This window comes from Phocoena sinus, chromosome X (assembly GCF_008692025.1).
Source record: "Phocoena sinus isolate mPhoSin1 chromosome X, mPhoSin1.pri, whole genome shotgun sequence".
In the NCBI taxonomy this organism is placed as follows: domain Eukaryota; kingdom Metazoa; phylum Chordata; class Mammalia; order Artiodactyla; family Phocoenidae; genus Phocoena; species Phocoena sinus.
The window spans coordinates 130,777,520-130,791,887 of record NC_045784.1 but is presented as its reverse complement, the minus strand read 5'-3'; the positions used below and the strand labels follow the sequence as shown (position 1 = coordinate 130,791,887).

The window sequence follows — 14,368 nt, the reverse complement described above, 5'->3', positions numbered from 1 at the left end:
AGTAACCAAACATAAAGGAAAAGCATCAAATTTCAACTAGGACATAAAGGTCCCTACTTTTTTTTTTTTTTTTTTTGCCTCTCACTGTCATGGCCTCTCCCGTTGCGGAGCACAGGCTCCGGACGCGCAGGCTCAGCGGCCGTGGCTCACGGGCCCAGCCGCTCCGCGGCATGTGGGATCTTCCCGGACCGGGGCACGAACCCGCGTCCCCTGCGTCGGCAGGCGGACTCTCAACCACTGCGCCACCAGGGAAGCCCAACATTTTTAATCAAAATGTATTTTCTGTCCTCCTAGTTTGAGATCAACAATCAGAAAATCCAACAGGAATACTTTAAAAATTTTGTAAGTAAACTTTAATAAGTAAAAATTACAACCTTCTCCCAGCAATGAAACTAACTGAGGATTAAACCAAAGAATGGAGACATGGTTTTTTGGGGATTCTCTCACAAACAGCCAGGTGGATTTAGGTGCCTGAAGTGGTGCCTATATACACAAGCAGTGAAGAAGTGACTGGAAATAACTCATGAGATGGAACGACAGAGCCCTTGGCCAGGCCTCCATCTAGAAGGGAAATACGGGGTGACAGAGGAGACTGACGCTAGAGTCCTCACAGGACACTGGAAAAATGATTACCCCTCAATTAATAACATGATTCAGTTATATTTTTTTTACTTGCCCTATACCATTTTGCTGAGCAGACTTAATTTTTATAAACTTCTTTGATGAGGGAAGGGGGAAGCAAACTAGGAGAGGCCCATGATGTGAAAACGGCCCCCAGGAAACAGCTGCAGATGCTCACCGGGCAGTGCCGGGTCTGAAGGGGAGACACCCGCCCCCTTCACCAGTGTCCTTAAAACAGGACAAGATGGGACGACCGCGCCGGGGGACGTCAGCAAGGTCGCAGCAGCTGCTCCAACGCGCCGGACTCTCCGCCCTTTCTGGGATCTCAGGTTCATTCCCTCAAGAACAAATGTGGTTATGTTTTCTCAATAAGGCTTTAATTCCTCCTCCCACCTGGACACAGTGCTTCAAGTGGCGTCCACTAGTCAGCAAAGATTTCCACTTTTATTTTCTTCTTCTTCTTCTTCTTTTTGGTGGTGTCACTGTCCTGGGGGAAAGAGAAAGCAAGCGTCTGTTAAGCACTGCCACTCTCCCCAAAGGAAATCAGGGAAGTTCCACACAGTCAACTAAGCCTTTTCAGGATCCGTAAGGATATCCTGCAATACGTAAATTTTGCACATAACACAAATCCCGCGTTTTCCACGGATGCCCCTGCATTTAGATCCCCCAGCTATGCACCCTCCCCACCCACCATCAACACAACCCTAACTCTGAGCCATTACTATAAAAAAGCTGGGCCCGGCCCCGTCCTTCCCACAGGGCAGCTCCCCGAGTAACCAAGCCGGCACCAGCGGGCAATTCCTTCCCCTTCAAGGACAAAGAGAGCCCTGGGCCCTGGACGTGTTTGTACACACCCCATCTCCCGGCTCGTCCACACTCTCCAGAGCAGCTTTGGCCTTCTTGTCTTTCTTCTTCTTCTTTTCCTTCTTGACCAACTGGGGAGCCACTGAAGAGGTTTCATCACTTTCACTCTCTCGCTTCCGCTAAGGTGGAGACAATTGATCAAATGTTAAGATCTTGGGCAAATGCTGATGAGAAAGTTTCAGTAAGTCAAAAGGGGAGGAGCCAGCAGAGAAGATGCTGATTGATTGGATCCAACAGGAAGTTTTCAAAGACCCCAACAGGGCCTTGTTTACCAAGGGTTCAAAGACCAGGAAGCCAGGGGCACAGCAGGAGCGCCAGGGCAGCAACACAGGGCCGGGCCAGAAAGGCCACGTCCTCACTGAAGCCAAAGGCAGGACCGCATGCCCCCCAGGGGCGCTCCCACGAGTGCTCAGAGAAGACAGGCAAGCGCAGGCCCCAAGCAGGGCACAAGCAGCTCTTCTCAGGACACTCTGTGCCACCCGAGGCACAGACAAGCCATCCAGCAGTCTAACACCAACAGCCCGCAGCCCCTGAGCCGAGCAGCCACCGCGTGCTTCCCGCAGACGGTCGCAGCACTGAGCTGGTGCCGTCCGGAGGGGTTTGTCCGGTCCCGAGCGTCACGGCCTCTACTTCAACATGCCTGTGCCGCCCCTTGACCCAACCCTGTTCCGGGGTCACGGCCTCAGCTGAGCCCACACCCCTGCCAGCAGACACGACAGGGAACGTGAACTGGAGCCTGCAGAGCCCGAGGGGGGCAGGAAGGCCCACCCCGCTGAGCCAGCACGTGTGGCTGGACGGCACATGGCGAAGCCCTCAGAGCACGCCACTCACCTTTGGGGCTTTGACTGCTTCGGCAACTACCTGGGGGGCTTTGACGTCTTTCCTGGCAGAATCGCTGAAAGAGGAGCGACAGGTGAGAGTCGTTCCCAGCAGATCCGGCAAGCCTAAGGCCACCATCAACATCCTGATGCTGGACAGAACAACTCACCACTTGCTGTCGCAGACTGACTCCTGCTGGAGTGCCACGAGCCAGACTAGAAAGGGTTAACTGTCTGTCGTGCTGCCCAACGCCCCAAGCAGCTACTCCACACGCCCCAAGGCCAGTCCCCTCAGGTCCTACACGCTTCCCCCAAACTAAATCCACCCCTTTCCCACGTCTGGGCTCCCCGCCTTCCCCCCCTCCCCTGCGGTCACTATAGCACTGCAGCCAGCGTGCCCTCTGCCCACCACACGGCTGGGAAACATCCCGCCCTTACCTGTAGTCCACGTACTCCTGTGTCCAGGCGGCAGGCGTGTTGTCCGTGGGCTTGCCGTGCTTGTCCAAAAGGCCCTGCTTGATCATCAGCCTCTTCTGACTTGCCTGGTGGACCGTCAGGGTCTCAACGTTAGAACAGTGTCAACACATAAAGCATGTACCACGACCACACACACACACAGCAAATAAGGTGCCCCCCTTGGGTGTTCTCAGCAGAGTGCTCCAAACTCACCCTCCCTCTAATAGGCGCAAACATGGGACTTATCAAAGGTTGCAAACCTTTTTGTACCAGTGGGAGCCTCTGCAGTGTCATTTTGACCACAGGGCCTTTGCACATGCTATTCCAGCGGCCCTGGACTCTTCCCTCCCCCCTTCACCTCAACATCTAACACTACGTACCTCACATTGGCGTGGCTCAAGACCCCTCACCCCGACTCCCCGACCAGGCCAAAGCCTTCATCGTGGACTGTTGATTGACGTGTTAGGCACCTCTCCACACCCCTTCATAAGGCCCTCACCACGCCACTGTGCAATTTGAGCATTGCCTATCTACTGTCCCCCTTAGACTGAAATCTCTAAGGTCTGAGACAGGCCCGTTTCTACTTACCACTGACTCCCCAGAGCCCAGCACGAGGCAAGGACGTGGCAGTGGACACACAGTGGGGGCTGCCCGAGTGAGGATTCAACAAGGCAAAACAGAATAAGGCAGCAGGGCATACGCCCAGTCCCACTTACTTTTGGACCTAAACCCCACTTCCGAGGGTAAGTGTCTCTCTCCATGATCACTCTCTTGATCTTGGCTACGATACCGTGGTCACAGGTGGAGATCACTGCCGTGGTCATTAATGCAATAGCTGCAGGCGTTGGAAAGAGATAAAAGAACGATTTGAAGGGGAAAGACTTCATAATCAATGAGCCACTGTTTTACACAACTTTTAAAAACCTATTTCAAAACCTATTTAAAACTCTTAAGCTCTCCTGCCTTGAGGTTTCCTTTGCTGAGCGTTGCATATGGAGGAAATCCACCATTAGGGGAAGAAAGGCTGTGAAATCACATTACTTATCGAGTTCAAAAAATACTGACACTAATCACACTCATAAAAATCAATGCTTCCTAGGTCCTCAGAAGGGACCTCTTAATAAGTAAATCACAGCTACTTAACCTGTGGAATTTGCACAAGAAATAAAGCATGTCATCAGAATTCCTTTTCAGCTGTGAGCAAGCAGCCAGAGGGGAAGGGACACCTCAATAAGGACCCCCAAAGACACGCGTGTCCTGCCTGGAGCTCAGGCCACACACGGACAATCCGACAGTAGCTAAACTTTCACAAGGTAGTGCTGCAAGCAGACAAGGAGTGGACTGAAGGCTCTTTAACTACCACAGCCATTCACCCCCACTTCGCTGATGATTTCCTCCTTTCACTGGAGAGCCGAGGAGAGCCCAACTGCTGAGACACAGCTCCTAACAGCAGCCAGTGGGGCGAGAGGAAACCCCACTTACCTCCCTGCTGCCTATGCCTGTCTGACATGGCCCTTTGCTGTGAGCACCCCGACAGAACCCGAGTGACACAGCGATCAGATGAGCCCGAGGGGCCAGGCCCGGGGGACCCCGTTAGTGAGCCTGGCTGCAGCGGCGCAGGAGGGCCAAGGGCGCCTTCACCTCTTACCCATACAGACAGCTTCCCCTTTGGTGGTGATGACCGCCACCTCCTGGTTGACCTCGATCCCGTCCTCATACCGGAGGACGCCTGGGAGCATGATCTTCGCGCCATAGCAGATGGCGTTCACCTGCGGGGTGGTGTCCCTGGTGAGCGCCGCGGCCCCAGGCGGCCGCCGCCCCGCACCCCACCCCCACCCGTGACGGAGGACCAATGACACCCACGGCCACTGGCCGCGGTCTAGCTTATGAAGGGACTCAGGCTCACGGCAACCACCCAGCACGGGCCAGGCGCTTCACGCATGTCGACTCAGAAATGTTAGCGGGGGCCGTAAATAGCCACTCCTACCCACGGCACTTAGAGCTGCCTTCATACTAAACCAAAACCCAGCCTCAGTTTTCTTTAATTGCTCTTCTCTATGCCTCTAATCATTAAGGGAAAAACCTCTGACAGAGCTGGGAGGTGTATCGGCTTTATTGGGAAATCTGGATAATAACAGGTTCCCAAAGTTAACTCACAAGCAAGACTGCCGAGGCCAACTCTCCCCGAGTTCGACAGCACTCCATGCGTCCAACCCGCCTCGTGCCACCTTGTCTTCACTCAGCATATTCCACCCTCCCTTGAAATTCACCCAGAAGCGACCAGTTTGACTCCAGCGCAAAGGGGGATCACATTTATGTTGTTCTGTTTTACGTGATTAAGTTTTTTCAGTCGCTATAGGGGCATGTTTTGGTATGCCTCATTAGTTTTTCTGTCTTTTACTACAAACTATAACATCTATACAGTCATCAAACATCTATATAATTTAAGATCTAAATATGAACGAGCAAGCTCAAGTTATTAAATATATACAAAAATTTATGTCTTTAAAAGTTAGAAAAAATTTTTATTGCTACTTGTTTAACAATGATTGATTACGCGCACTAGGCCACAAAGCATCTTAACTTATAGAAGGCCGTGTTCTCTGACCATAATACCATGAAAAATAAGGCTATTTACAGTTCTGGGCTACTCAACCTTAAATAACTACTAAAGAGGAAACCCAAAGCAACACAAATAACTGCAGATTTCCTTTCATCATTAAGATTACTCTAAGGTTATTTAGTAAGTATACTAAGAAAAAAAGCTTGATAATCTCTGTGACGTTTAGGTTTTATGACCTCAAACTAGGATTTATTTAAACAAAACAACGCCTTTAATGGAGAACTAACTTACCGTATCTCTGAAACTCGCTAGTCTCAACCTTTTATCCCCATCAAAACAACCTTCTCTAGCAATAATTTCAATAAACCAAGGTGTCTTAGGCACATGCAGAACTACCAGTTTACAAGAGGGCAAAGTTTATGTGCCACTGATAGTCTATTTCTTGAACCAAGTTACTTACTCTTAAAGTATTTGCCTTATTTCGAAATGAAATTACCCCTAGCATTAAACTTCTACTTTAATTTATATTTGTTTTTGATTTAATACGAAGTTAATCATAAATGCTTCCAAGAACAAAAAAACGAATAAATGAATCCAGTGTCCAATCTACGAAACCAGAAAATAAACCAAGGGAAGATAATAGCTACAAGTTCACAAAGCCCAATTTCATCTCTTTAAATAGAATGAAGTGTTCAGGACACGGACCATATCTCATCTCTCGAGGTCACATTTGGTCCAAACAGAACTTACCGCACTGTCCTTCATGACCAGCCGTTTATGAGAACAAAAAAACAAATAAATGAATCCAGTGTCCAATCTACGAAACCAGAAAATAAACCAAGGGAAGATAATAGCTACAAGTTCACAAAGCCCAATTTCATCTCTTTAAATAGAATGAAGTGTTCAGGACACGGACCATATCTCACCTCTCGAGGTCACATTTGGTCCAAACAGAACTTACCGCACTGTCTTTCATGACCAGCCGTTTATGAGATGTCAACAGCTTTTCCAAAGGGTAAACAACTCGCCGCAGGTAACTCTCATCTTTGTGGTTGTCATACAGCCACTGGGCATCCAGCACATCGTGCATCGTCACCATGTGGTCCTGGAAAGCAGCCACATACGAAAATTACTCGAGTGCCATTGTATCCCCCACAGGCGAATGGACCTCACACTTCCAAACACGGAACGAATTTAGTCCCGTCTGCTAGTCCAAGCTCATTAGTCTTCGGTCTCTTCGGAGTCAACTCTTTACCTGTTGGTCTATTAAACCTAAGCAGGCATATCTGTAGGCTAGGAGGTAAATGAATAGAGTAATGCTATCCATCCAGTCATTCCCCCCGCCAGCCTGTGTTTCAATGTCCCAAAGTTTAATTAACAGAACAGGGAAGCTGCCCTGAACTGAACTCAACACTTTGGAAACTGCCTTTTCTTGGATGTGAAGCAGGTAGAGTTCCACCAAGGGCTGGAGGACCCAAGTACCAGCCGGCTCTAAAACTCTTAGCCCCGCGATGACGTACCTTTTCACTCATGACTCCGGAACGAACCCGCCGGAGTTCCTGCATCTGACCACCAACTCCCAATAACAAACCAAGGTGTACACACAGCGTCCGAATGTAAGTGCCGGCCTCACAACTCACCCAGAAGATTCCTAAGACACATGCAAAAGTAGTACATATTTTCCCAAGTAAACACATCACTGGTTGAGAAACCCAGAGTTATTCTCTATCTGCACCAGCAAAACTAGAGACAACAGACACAGGCCACGACTACACCACATACTAAAGGCATCTACTTTTAAGAGACTAATTCTCAAGAATTCATTCCTATGCACGTGTGCTCTACGTCGGCCCAGTGGCTCACAGGCCTACGGACCCACCTAATCTCCTTTCAGGATCATACTCGATCATCTTGCTCTCGTAGATGGTCCGCACTCGGAGCTGCCTCTTTACTGCAGCGATGAGCGGGGGTCGCTGGAACAAGGCACCTGTCAAGGTCTCTAGGGCCTGAGAATAAGCACAAACCCAAACTCAAATAAGGTCAAAGGGCAGATTTGGGGAGTTTAAGGGCACACCTGAAACACAAAAGGTCTCTTTCAGTCATTTAGGATCTAAAAGGGCCTTTCAATTTTTGACTCTTTCTTCAACTACATAGGGATGGCTCAGTGCTGAGCAGAAGCCTCTCCTCAGAAAGGACATGAGCAGGTTGGCCACGGCAGCCCACTGACAAGGGCAAGGGCCTCAGAGTCCCCAGTTGCTAACAGGTGCCTTCCCTACAATTACAGACTTACCCTAGAAAGCTGAGTCCCCCCTTCGATAGCATTGTGCAGCCGGACAATTCCCACATACTCTTTGCCTGTAAAATGACAAAAGAGTAGTCAGGTGTGGCCACTGAGTTTTCTGTGTTTTCTATATGCTTATATCACTCCCATTTTGTACAGCCAGAAAAAGCAGGCAATTTGAACTCCTGTTTCTATAAAATTTGCATTAAGACAGATTTCATGGTGCAGATGTGGGAAAGGAATGAAGACGCTATCTCATCGAGAGCTCAACTTTCAACATGCTGACAGGGACAGCCGGAGCACCCGTGGAGAGCCTGACTGGAGACCACCTTAGAAGGTCAAGTAGAATTCTCCCCAATGCCAATGAAGGAGAGGCACTCTAGGCAGAAGCAGCAGGGCGGTTAGAGGAGTGTGGAGTGACAGGCCTGGAGCTGGGCTCAACGCGTGCATAAAAAGCACCTAGAACTCCAAACAAGGCAGCGCCACCAGGGTCTGGCTGAGGACAGAAGGCACATACACACCAAGAACATCCCTTCCTTCTGTTTTCTGTTTTTGTTTTATGATTTTACTAATGAAGAAATCATTTCTGAGAGCCAAAATGTAGAAAGGAAAGGAAACACAGAAAGCCTTCCAATCTCAAAGTAGCCCCGTCTTCCCTCCCTCTCCCACATACCTGCGCTCTGCTGGGATTTCACCAAGCGAGTGGCTCGTTCAATGCACACTATTAAACAACCAGTCACCTTGGGATCCAGGGTACCACTGTGTCCTGTCTTCTCTACCCGGAGTATTCGCCGAATCCAGGCTACCACCTCATGGGAAGAGGGGTTGGAAGGCTTGTCAAGATTAATGAAACCTGTCCTAGAATGGGAAAGAAATTACTGTGTCATCGGCTCTGGTCCTCTAATGAAAACTAAATCTGAAGAGTAAAAAAGAAGAGTTTACCATGGGTACAGGATATCATATTTAGGGCAATGCCACCGCTACCTCCGTGAATAACTGATGTGAAAGGGTCATTTTGAAAAGAACGGAAGTCTGGACAGTGCTGTTTCCAACACACTTACCTGATATAATCCCCAATCTCCCTCTTCAGAGGATTTGAACCACAAGGAAGAGGTGTATAATGTGTTGTCCTTACATTTAGCTTATCAAAATTCTAGAAAGCAACGATACAACACAAAACAAACAATAAATCATTAACATGTGGGAAACAAGAGTCAGGACCACCATGAACCATGATATGGTGACGCTTCAGGTTCTTGTTTTAGATCTTACTTCTATATTTCCATTACGTGCTGTGACAGACTGCTAAGCCTCCCCACATGCTGGAAAAATTACCTATATGAGTAAGAATACGACAAATTTGATCCCTCCTCCAGAAAGACCTCTTGGGGTACTACAGAACAAACTGGGCTTCACTGTGCAGGCTTATGAGTAAAATATGGACTAGCTTTGATTTTCTCTGGGACCAAATGGAGGGGGACTGGCAACACGGCTCCGCACACCTGACTGGCCTGCAATGGCCCCAGGCACTCCTACCCCACTTTCCTCATGTCTGCTCCTTCTCACTCTCCTTTCCAGGGCTCCACCACCAGCCTGAAAGGGCTCCCATCAATGGAAGCCCCTTAGCTTCATCTTGGTACTTTCCACAAGCAGCAATGATTTTTTTAACTGTTATCTCCCACCCCTGGATTTTAAGTTCCATGACAGTAGGGACATTGCCAACCTGGTTTACCAGCAGGTAAAAATAGAGAACCAGATGCTGTCTAAATGGCAGACACATCTGGCCAAGCAGAAACTCAACTGTATTGAATTCTATATGCAAATCTCTCTTTTACCTCATATTTAGTGATTTATTCAAACAGTCTGTCAAGGAGTCTTTCAATAAATTTACGTCCTAATCTCGTAGCTGGCGCCCATTATGTCATTTGTGAAACTTGTAATTTAACTCATCACCGAAGTACCCTAGTTAAAACCCAACACGATAGCCAGTAACTTCTAGGGAGCAAGTTAACATGCCAGGCACTGGTCGTATGCTCTCAAGCATGTTCTACTCCACAAACCAGGACAGGTCTGTAAGGTGAGGCTAAGTACAGAAACTGAGAATTGTTTATAAAATGTGATAGCAGTGTGACACTGTTGTAAAATTTACCTGTATTCTACAAGTGTTGGGTACATTGGAAATGAAGGGGAAAAAAACCCAAACAAACCCTGGGTCCTTCATCTCAGACACCTTGAGGAACAGTGTTTTAGACGGCCTCATCTAGCATTTCCTAAGTCCAGGATGCACTCTCAATCAACTGTTTAATACTCAAAAACAATGTAAAAGCCAAGCGTTGACCTGATGCGAAACACATACCTTTAGCAACAGGGGCCACTGAGATGTGTCCAACTGAGCCACTCTGGATTCAGGTTTGATGAGAAATTCTTCAGCGTGTTGTATTTCCTTCCACAGGACAGAAACACAGCCTGTTAGACTTGCCATCTGACTTTGAACAATTCCACTACTACCACAGAAGTCTATACCTTTGAAATAAAAAACAAGGTAGTCTATGCCTTTTCCCTGGGACCTCCAAAGGAAAAAGAAATGAACAAAGAACTGAGAAGCGTAAGTGAAGTGCCACCAAGACGGGCACAGCAATTTTAAGAGAAAGGGGGGTAGTGAGTCTGATAAGAGAATTTCAGGGAGAGCACTTGGTGTGGCCAGCAACATTTAGCAGGGTGTGCCTGACAGCAAAGACCCAGGTTGGCGGGCGTTGTGTACTTTCTACACAACGACCACTCAATTACAGCCCATTCCTCCAAAGCCTTTAAAAACAGTTCTTTTCTGTAATCTGTCAGCTAAGAAACCTTTCTTTTCAGTCAAAGCAAAGTACAACATATTCGTACTCACTGCTACATCTTCTTCTGGTAAGGATTTCCGCTCCTTTTTCTTCTTATGCTTCTTCGGTAAAATAAGTACTTAAAAAACACACACACACAAGAATTAGGAGTTTTCCCCGAAAATAAAGACAATGAAGTTTAAAACAAGGGTAGGTAGAAAACGGATGCTTGTCTAGGATCACAGGGGAAGCCGCCGGTGTCGGGCCGAGTGCGCGGGCTGCACGGCGGGCTCCAGACAGCAGCCGCACGTGTCGCCCTCCATCCCGGCTCACCACGTGGCCGCGCGGGGCTGAAACGCCCACGGCGCTCTGGCCGCGGGCCCGTAAGTTCCGTAAGCGACCGTCCCCGAGGGCTGGTGGCCCCTAGAACTTTTTTTCGACTTAGCGCTCCGCGCACGCCCGAGCCCCTCGGCCCCTTTGCTTCCCATCATCGCGCGGCGCTGACCGTGGCGTCCGAGCTGGCGGCGGCGGCCCGGGCCCTAAGGGGACTGTACCGTCGGTGGGAGGCCCGGGCTGGTGGCGTCACGTCACCGCGGGGGCCTCTCGCTCTCTCGCCCTCACCCGTGGAGCCAAGGCCAAGCGACAAGGTCGGCAGGAGGCCCGGCAACTGGAGCTAGCGGAAAGCTCGGGCCTCGAAGTTGTCCCCCCACCCCCGGCTCCCCTAGCCGAAGGATCTGGCCCCGGCCCGCGGCAACCCGCCGGGCCACCCGCGAGAGAACCACCCGTACCTTCCGCGTCCGCCATGTTGCCCCGCTGAGCGTGCGAGCCGCGTGGGCTAGCGCCGAGGAAGCTACCGCGGACTCCCGCCGCCGTCAGGCCGCGCCACTAGGGCCCGCCCACCTGTGCACCGCCCCGTACGTGTCGTGCAGCGGGGCGGGGCGAGGCGGGGCCGGGCTCGCGGGGCAGAGCCCCAAGCGCGCGCGGGACGGCTGCACACTCTCATTGGTGGACGCGGCCGGGACGCTGGCGCGTCCGCGCGTGCGCCTTGGGCCTCTCCCCGCCTTCGGCGGCCAGGTCTAGGAGCGCCTGCGCAGCTCGCCGGGGCGCCTCGTAGTCTGTGGGCACGGCCCGGCAGCGGTTCACTGTCCTTCGTTGAGGTTTTACCCGGACAGGAGCACACGGGCACCCGCCTGAGCGCACCTTGCTTCCTCACCGACCCTTGAAGGTGGCTGTCGGATCAGTCCCGATGGCAAAATGAAGACGTTGAGGCGCATAGCGTCCTTTGCCGCTTGTAATTCCCATCCAGCTAAAGTGGCACTGGCGATAGAAACAAGAGTGCGAGCCACTTGTGGACTTTTAAATTCTCCAGCAGCCATTTGGAAAAGAAAGTACAACGTTAAAAGTTAAATCGATTTTAATAACAAACTTTATTTAACGCAGCGATCCACAATATTATAATTTCAACATATAAGCAATACACAGCATTGTGAATGGCACATTTTACGCTCTTTTTGTGGTTTTTTTCTGTACCAAGTCTTTCTGGTGTACGCTTTACGGTTACAGCACAGCTAGATTTCAGCTCCACGACAGGGCTCCATGTGAACTGCTGGACAGTCAAAGCGGGTTCGTGGCTGTGGTACTGAATGGCCAAGCAAGTAGCTGCTCCAGGTTCAAGCCCTCTTCCCTCCTGTAGTAATAATATTAATGCTCTAACTTGATTTTTTATACATAGCCAAAGTCCTCAATATCAACCAATCCACGAGCAGTTAATTACACTCCCCATCCCATAATTTTATAATGCTCCGTTGGTATATATTTGGCTAAATTTCAGGTACTCACTAATGGTTCTCCAATACTCCTCATCTGATCTGTTAGCAAATCCTCTCGGCTTTGCTTTCAAAAGATCCAGAATCTGGTAGTTTTTCACCACCCTCAATACTGTCACTGGAGTCCATGTCATCACCATGGCTCTCCTACATTTTTCCACTTGCCTCCTGCACTTCCCCCCTCTTTCTGTTTTTTCCAACTATATTGTCTTCTCAACACAGCCCCTGGAAAGAGCCATTAAATTGTGAGTCAGGCCATGTCCCTCCTCTGCTCAAAGCCCTTCAATGGCTTCACATCTATAGTGGGATGAAGACTGGCCCCCCACTTCGGACCTAACCCCTGGACTCTATGAAAACGAACTTACTTGAAAAAAGGGTCTTTGTAGAGGTACTGAAGTTAAGGATCTACAGATGAGGTCATCCTGGATGACTCAGGTGGGCCCCAAATCCAACAACAAGTATCCTTAGAAGAGAAGAAGGACACAGAAGAGGATAAGACCATGTAAAGATGGCAAGAATGTTTTATCCCCAAGGATCTTCAGGGTGATGAATCATGGAATCCTGTTAAAAGGCCACCTGTAGTAGACCACCACCAACAAAAACTCTAGATCTGGTGAACGGCAGCCTGCCTTGAATCACCACGATGGAAAATCATGGCCCCTCATCTAATTCCCGGACCCCATCAATTCACAGACTCAGCCCTCAAGCGAAGGTGAGGCCAGGTACACATAACACAACTGTGTACTTTAAACCTTCCTCCGACTTTCCACTGTGGTCCACTGGTCAGAAATGGAGTCTTTAGTCTGCGTCTTTCTCCCTGTGGACCCCCTGTGGCTCTTTCCCCAGTTCCTGATCGCATAATTGGCAGCTGGATGAATTCCCACAGAGGCTTCCTGAAGGACTGAGCACAATTATGGAAAGAGGGTCAAAAGAAAGCCCCGGTCACTGTCCCTTCAATTATCGGGTACATTACCATAATGAAGTCCCTGGGCATTGACGTGATCATCTCATTGTCCCCCAAACCATCATACTGGTCTGCCACGTTAATGACGTCACGCTGACTGGACCTAGTGCACGGGCAGTAGCAAATATTTCACCACAGAATGAAAGATAAGCCCCATAAAAACTCAGGGGCCCAAAACGTTCATGAAGTTTCTGGGCACCAGTGGACTGAAGCATATTGGCATTGTCCCTCCAAAGAGAAAAACAAGTTGCTGTACCTCGAACCCACTGTCACGAAGAAAGTACGATGCTCCTTTCTGGGAGTGGCATACCCCATGTGGATGCTTTTATACCTTGGTCAAAAAACAGTTGGGTAAATGTATGTGGGTCTATTTCTGGGTTCTCTACTCCGTTCCATTTATCTATGTGTTTATTCCTCTACCAATATCACACAATCTTGATCACTGTAGTTATATAATGAGCCTTGAAATTGTGTACAGAGATTTATGTGTTGATCTTGTATCCTGCAACCCTGTAAAGCTCACTTATTAGTTATGGGAATTTTTCATGTAGATTCCTTTGGATTTTCTATGAAGACAATTATATCATCTGCAAATGAAGACACTTTTAATTCTTCTTCCCAGTCTGTGTGCCTTTCGTTTCTTTCTTTCTTTTTCTTTTTTTTCCTTATTGCACTGGCTAGAACTTCCAACACTACGTTAAATAAGAGTAGTGAGAGCACATAGCCTTGCCTTGTTCCCAACCATTAGGGGAAAGTGCCCAGTTTTTCACCATTTAAGTATGAAGTTAGTCATATGATGTTAGTCATATGTCTTCCATAGATGTTCTTTAACAAGTTGAGGAAATTCCCCCATTCCTAGTTTTGTGAGAGTTTTTGTCATGAATTGATATTGGGCTTGTTCTGCATCAATTGATATAATCATGTGACTTTTCCTCTTTTGCTCGTCAATATGGTGGATATCACTGATTTTCATATACTGAATGAGCCTTGCGTCTCTGGGATAAACCCCACCTGGTCGTGGTGTATAATTCTTTTTGTTTGCAGGTTTTACTTGAGGATTTTACATTATTGGCCTTTCACACACACGTATAGCTATCTCCTCATGTTTGTCCCTCATCCAGAAATTGGAGAAGAATTTTCTTTTCAAATTTTCTCT

At 48.8% G+C, this 14,368-nt stretch overlaps 1 protein-coding gene and 2 non-coding genes across 3 annotated transcripts; all 3 read right to left on the bottom strand.

Annotated features, from left to right (window-relative positions):
- Positions 1-334: 334 nt before the first annotated feature.
- On the bottom strand, positions 335-11,307 carry DKC1 (dyskerin pseudouridine synthase 1). Its single transcript, XM_032618853.1, has 15 exons — positions 11,211-11,307; positions 10,494-10,561; positions 9,960-10,046; positions 8,665-8,756; positions 8,277-8,461; positions 7,613-7,677; positions 7,202-7,328; positions 6,843-6,973; positions 6,284-6,427; positions 4,408-4,528; positions 3,476-3,594; positions 2,742-2,845; positions 2,317-2,380; positions 1,476-1,604; positions 335-1,108 (listed from the first exon to the last, which is right to left on the bottom strand). Exons 1-15 carry the CDS (start codon positions 11,224-11,226, stop codon positions 1,043-1,045), a joined length of 1,518 nt encoding a protein of 505 aa, XP_032474744.1. The 5' UTR covers positions 11,227-11,307; the 3' UTR covers positions 335-1,042.
- On the bottom strand, positions 2,415-2,543 carry LOC116748184. The gene has a single exon (XR_004348196.1). It is a non-coding gene; the product is annotated as a small nucleolar RNA SNORA56 (small nucleolar RNA).
- On the bottom strand, positions 6,607-6,743 carry LOC116748182. Its single transcript, XR_004348194.1, has one exon. It is a non-coding gene; the product is annotated as a small nucleolar RNA SNORA36 family (small nucleolar RNA).
- Positions 11,308-14,368: the final 3,061 nt, after the last annotated feature.